Source organism: Selaginella moellendorffii, unplaced genomic scaffold (genome assembly GCF_000143415.4).
Source record: "Selaginella moellendorffii unplaced genomic scaffold, v1.0 SELMOscaffold_159, whole genome shotgun sequence".
Classification (NCBI taxonomy): Eukaryota; Viridiplantae; Streptophyta; class Lycopodiopsida; order Selaginellales; family Selaginellaceae; genus Selaginella; species Selaginella moellendorffii.
Window position 1 is genome coordinate 26,052 of NW_003314420.1, and position 5,640 is coordinate 31,691.

A 5,640-nucleotide genomic window follows, 5' to 3' on the forward strand; every position below is an offset into this window, starting at 1 on the left:
CAGTCATGGTACCATCACTGGTTACAGCACCATGGAGGCTTGTGTGGAGATTACCACCCAAAACCTATATGATGAAATCAAGTTTGAGAATGAGCATGGAGGAGTTTGGACTCAAGGGTGGAATGTAGAGTACAGGGGTGATGAGTGGGATCACCAGAACCTACGAGTATTCGTTGTTCCTCATTCCCATAATGATCCTGGGTGGATCAAAACTGTTGAGGAATACTATCAAGAACGCACTCGTCATATTCTTAGCAACGTTGTGAGATCTTTACAAAAGGTTTGCCTCGATCATTTTACAATTGGTAGCACTTGTGTTCTTTGCCTTAGGATCACAGACGTAAGTTCATATGGGAAGAAGTTTCGTACCTAAAGGAATGGTGGAAGGACGCATCCCCATTAGAGAAAGATGGTTTTATTGCTCTTGTTAGAAACGGACAACTTGAACTTGTTGGAGGCGGGTGGGTAATGAATGATGAAGTGAGATTTCCTGTCTTCTTTGACTTGGATGGTTTTGATTCCATAAATATCTCTTTTTGCAGGCAAATACTCACTACTATGCAATCATTGAACAGGTTAAGGCCTTGAAGCAAGATTTTATTGATTTAACTGTGTTGTTTTACAGATGACTGCAGGAAATCTGTGGGTAGTAGACAATATCGGTGTAGCACCAACCAATGCATGGTCCATAGATCCATTTGGTCATTCGTCCACTATGGCCTTTCTTCTAAAACGGATGGGATTTAGGAACATGGTCATTCAGCGGACTCATTACGAGGTAAAGAAGTCTCTTGCTTCCAAGAAGAGTCTAGAGTTCATCTGGCGCCAAAATTGGGACTCCAAAAACACTACAGATATTTTGTGTCATATGATGCCGTTTTACTTTTATGACATACCTCATACGTGTGGACCGGAACCAGCCGTCTGTTGCCAGTTTGACTTTTGGAGAATACCAGGATATAGTAATGTACTACCTTGTCCGTGGGGAAGACGTCCAGAAGCTATCACCGACAAAAATATTGAAGAAAAAGCTGCCATGCTGCTAGACCAGTACCGAAAGAAATCAACGCTGTACAAAACTAACATGCTGCTTGTTCCCCTTGGGGATGACTTTCGGTACTCCAGCGCAGCAGAAGCAGAGGCTCAGTTTAGTAACTATCAAAAACTTTTTGACTTCATCAATGCAAATTCGAGGATGAAAATGGATGTGAATTTTGGAACCCTTGAAGACTACTTTCAGGCACTACACGGGACTGGTGTCACTGACTTTCCAGCTCTATCAGGCGATTTTTTTGCGTATGCAGACAAAGAAGATGACTACTGGAGTGGATATTACGTCACTCGTCCATTTTACAAGGCCTTAGACAGACTCCTTGAGGAGACACTGCGGGCAGCCAACATACTCTTCGTTTTCACACAACTAAAATGCAATTCGACTTTTGGTCGCTTGCTTTTGAAAGAGTTCAGACAAAACCTCGTTTTAGCTACAGAAAATCTGGCTCTTTTCCAACACCATGATGGAATTACAGGTACAGCAACTAATCATGTTGTTGCTGATTATGCAGACCGCATGCATAATTCCCTTGTCGGTCTTCAAAAATCGATGCTTGCGAGTGTTGAATTGCTTCTTTTCAACCAAAAGAAACAGAATGCAAACTGGTTTGAACTGGAACAAAGTCGCTCCCATTTTACTTTGTTACCGGTAAAGAAGGTAATAAACCTAACAGCTAACCATATGCATCGGGTGACTATCTTCAATCCACTTGCCATGATCGTGGATCATGTTATGGTACTTTTAGTTGACAGCCCTCTATTCTGTGTTTTCGATAAAAAAATGAGAAGTATTAAAAGCCAAGTAGCTCCAGAATGGACAAAGGAGTCTTTATTTACTGGAAGACACAGAGCTCAATGGGAAACACACCTTCCTGCTCTCGGGTTTGAGACGTACTTCCTGATGGAATCGAACAGCTACGGTTTTTGCCAGAAGGCTGTTCTAGCGACACTAACTATTTCAGAGAATGGCATAGCTTGTCCAGAGCCTTATCAGTGTACCACATTTCCAAACTCTAAAGACATTCAGATCTCCACCAGGACACAAACGTTGGGTTTTTCTCATTCTGGTTTCATGAAATGGATCAAAGACACTCAGACTCAGGAAAAAATCAGAGTAGAGGAAGAGATGCTTTATTACTCTACACAAGGTGGTGCATATGTTTTTTCTCCTTTACGTGAGGCTGATCCCCTTGTTGAGAAAGGTGGTTTGCTAATAATGGCACAGGGACCTATCATGGAAGAATTGCATCTCGTTCCAAAAAGCAAATTTGGAGGAAAGCCCATTATGAGATCAGCAAGAATTTTTAAAATGACAAGTATTGTGGAAATGGAGTACTATGTTGAGCTCACTGGAAGAGTTTTTGACAACAAAGAGGTTATTGTTCGGTTCAAAACTGGGATTGAAAACAAGAGAACATTTTTTACGGATTCAAATGGTTTTCAAGCAGTTGCCCGGAAAACTTATGACAAAATTCCGCTGCAAGGAAACTACTATCCAATGTCTTCGTTAGCTTGCTTGCAAGGACATGGACACAGGTTTTCTGTACATAGTAGACAGGCATTAGGTGCGGCCAGCCTTGGAAACGGATGGCTAGAAATGATGCTTGACAGGAGGTTGTCCACGGATGATGGCAGAGGCCTAGAACAAGGAATTATGGATAATAGACCCGTCAACATAGTTTTCCACCTTCTTTTGGAAAAAAATATTTCTGAGCAACCACCTTCGTCGTCTCAGATGCAATCACTGTTGTCACATTCTATTGGGGCGAAACTGAACTATCAGCCAATTGTCTATTTGGGAAAGGCTGAAGCTTTTGAAAACTCAGAGGTTGGCTCTTTGGTGTTAATGCAAAAGGAATTTCCTTGCGATGTTCACCTTGTCAATTTGAAGTCACTTAAATCGTCTCATGAGAGATCTGATGTTCTGCAGTACGGACTGACCCTCTATCGCAGTGGATGGGACAGATCGTATGAGAAAAACGGATTCAAAGTTTATGATGAACAGGGTCTGAATCTTTTCGATATATTTCAGCCAGTCCAGGTTCAGAATATTGTTCAGTCGAGCATCAATTTTGTCCACGACTCCATACAGGTTGGTTATATAGAACAGACCCCCAGAATGGAAAGAGCAGGACCTGGGAAGAGGAAAGGTTTTATTGATCTAAATCCAATGGAGCTGCAAGCTTTTAAGTTTTCAGCAGTAAAGCAAGATGCCACCATATCTGAGTAATTTAGCCAATGAGAAGAAAAAATCCACTGGGTCTGAAACTTTCCTCAGATTTCAAAAACAATGGCTAAGAAAGTTACTAACATTTCTCCACTCAGGTCAGGCCTGATGATATTTAGGCACCATCTTTGACCATATGATTAATGTGGGTCAAAGGTATATTAAGGCATGGACTTAGGGTAAGGAACTTAACCTTGGAATGGTGGCAATATCATTGGTGCTGATGGTTTAGACTATCTATGATGATGTTCATAATGAAATGAACAATAGGGTGAACCCTAGGCCAACCTCCCAACCCTTAAAGGCATTACCAGCTATGAAATATTCTTGGAATATTCCTGTGGTTTGTGTCATTCTCCCCTCCCTCATGACCCAGCCACGTACAACAACCTCAAGAAGCTAAATGAGCTTCACATGAAGGGAGTCCAAGGCAATATGGCCATGGAGAAGAGATGTGCAAATGGCAACATTAATGTTGCAACAAATGGCCATGAAAGACAGAGCAATACAACTTTCTCGCACGACAATACAGTCATGGAAACAAAAGAATGAGAATAGAACAAACAGCTCAAATCATATAGCAATATGGCTATAAAACTCAATTCTCCTCTTCCTTAGGAATGTCATCCAAGTCATAACAAAACTCGGAAACACTCTTTTCATATCATCCTCAATTTCTTATGTAGCTTTGTCTATGGAATAACCATTCCAGTGAACTAACAACTCTTTAGTTGTCTTCTGGCGTGTTTTCACTAATCTTTGAGCAAGAATATTGGCCAGACCAACTTTCTCAACATCAATCTTTGGAACCTGAATGATGGACTAATCCATAACATCACCAGAATGCAAACACGCTTTAAGCTTGCTCACATGGAACGTTGGATGAATCTTCAAACTAGCTGGCAAATCCAAAATGTACGCAAGATCCCCCACACGCTGTAAAATTGTTCAAGGCCCACAATACTGTGGAGATAACTTAGCACTACCACCTCCTTTTACAGACTGTTGTGCATCCGATAGCTTAAGGAAAACCTTGTCACCAACTTTGTACTCTTGATGACAATGATGCTCATTAGCCAATCTTTTGTCTCAATCTTGAGCTTGCCTCATGTTCAACTTTGCCAACTCAAGTTTGTTTTGCATATCCTCCAGGAAATCACAAGCATGAGATACCCAAACCAAAGCCAAACTCTAACTCATGGGAGACCTAGGCTTATAACCATACATCACCATAAACAGAGACATGCCAATAGCCAATTGATGAGTGCTATTATGAGCAAACTAAAGCAAAGGTACGTACTTGTCCCATACTCTTTGTTGAGTCATGTTTCCCATGAAAGACCTCAATATATCTTCTAATAGCTAATTCATGCGCTCTATCTACCCATCTGATTGTGAATGCTCTCATGCTCAGCTTAGTTTTTAGCTTCTCAAAAACCATTTGCCAAAACTTGGATGTGAACTTGGGATCTTGATCACTCACAATGTCACCTGAAAAACCATAGAGACTGAATAATGTAAGCGACTAATTTTTCCATTCTACTTTAGTCACTTAACCACACCTCCGACCGCTTGAAGGAGTCTCACTCACAACCTCCATAAGTCCTATTCCAGACTTGGGGACTTGCTAGCCCCAAGAATGGCATCTGTGCCACTCAACTATTGCACTTGGTCCAAGTGCTCCACGTGTCTGGTCCCAAGACTGACACCCAAAGGTACCACTGACATATCGGCCTGTTATGCTAAGGCCATGCCCATTCACCTTTGCCGCACTAGTGGTCCAATACCACTTGCATCACAATCCCATCTCTCCAAAACTAAGCCATCTGTCCACGAGTGGTCAACCCAGATCCACTCCTTAGCATTCTTAGGATGCCTATAGACATGGGGAATAGTCCCCAATATCCCTTTTGTCAAGACCCCCAACAAGATCAAGACTAGAAAATGCTAAAGACAAAGAGAAAAGCTAGTGGAAACAAAGAAGAGGCCTTAGACTGGTGTTGATTCAGATTGTGGAGAAATGGAACAAGGCTAACCTATATATACTATAGGTTGATGAAGCTCCACCACTCTTGGATCGAGGATGGCCTAAATATAGCTGAGGTCGAGGAGGCGCCACATCATCATCAGGAATATGGCTCGAGACTCAAGAATCGGGAAGTGTCTCGAGAGTCAGGAATAGGGAAGTGTCTCGAGAGTCAGGAATGTGGTCTACAGGTCAGGAATCCAGCGAGAGTCAGGAATGTGGCAAGAATTGGGGGATTCCTGACACCTTTGTCAGTTTCTACCTAGTCCCTTTTCAGTCCATGGCCATGTTCGCCGACACTGCCACTAGATCAAGGCCCACAGGCCCGACCACT

General features: G+C 42.2%; 1 protein-coding gene across 1 annotated transcript in view; it reads left to right on the forward strand.

Annotated features, from left to right (window-relative positions):
- LOC9663332 (alpha-mannosidase 2) overlaps nt 1-3,283 on the forward strand; it is a 9,600-nt gene extending 6,317 nt beyond the window's left edge. Inside the window, exons 7-10 of the mRNA XM_002993435.2 lie at nt 4-280; nt 331-480; nt 543-575; nt 626-3,283. Of these exons, the coding sequence (XP_002993481.2) occupies nt 4-280; nt 331-480; nt 543-575; nt 626-3,283 (3,118 nt within the window). The remainder of the gene's footprint in view (nt 1-3; nt 281-330; nt 481-542; nt 576-625) is intronic.
- Nucleotides 3,284-5,640: the final 2,357 nt, after the last annotated feature.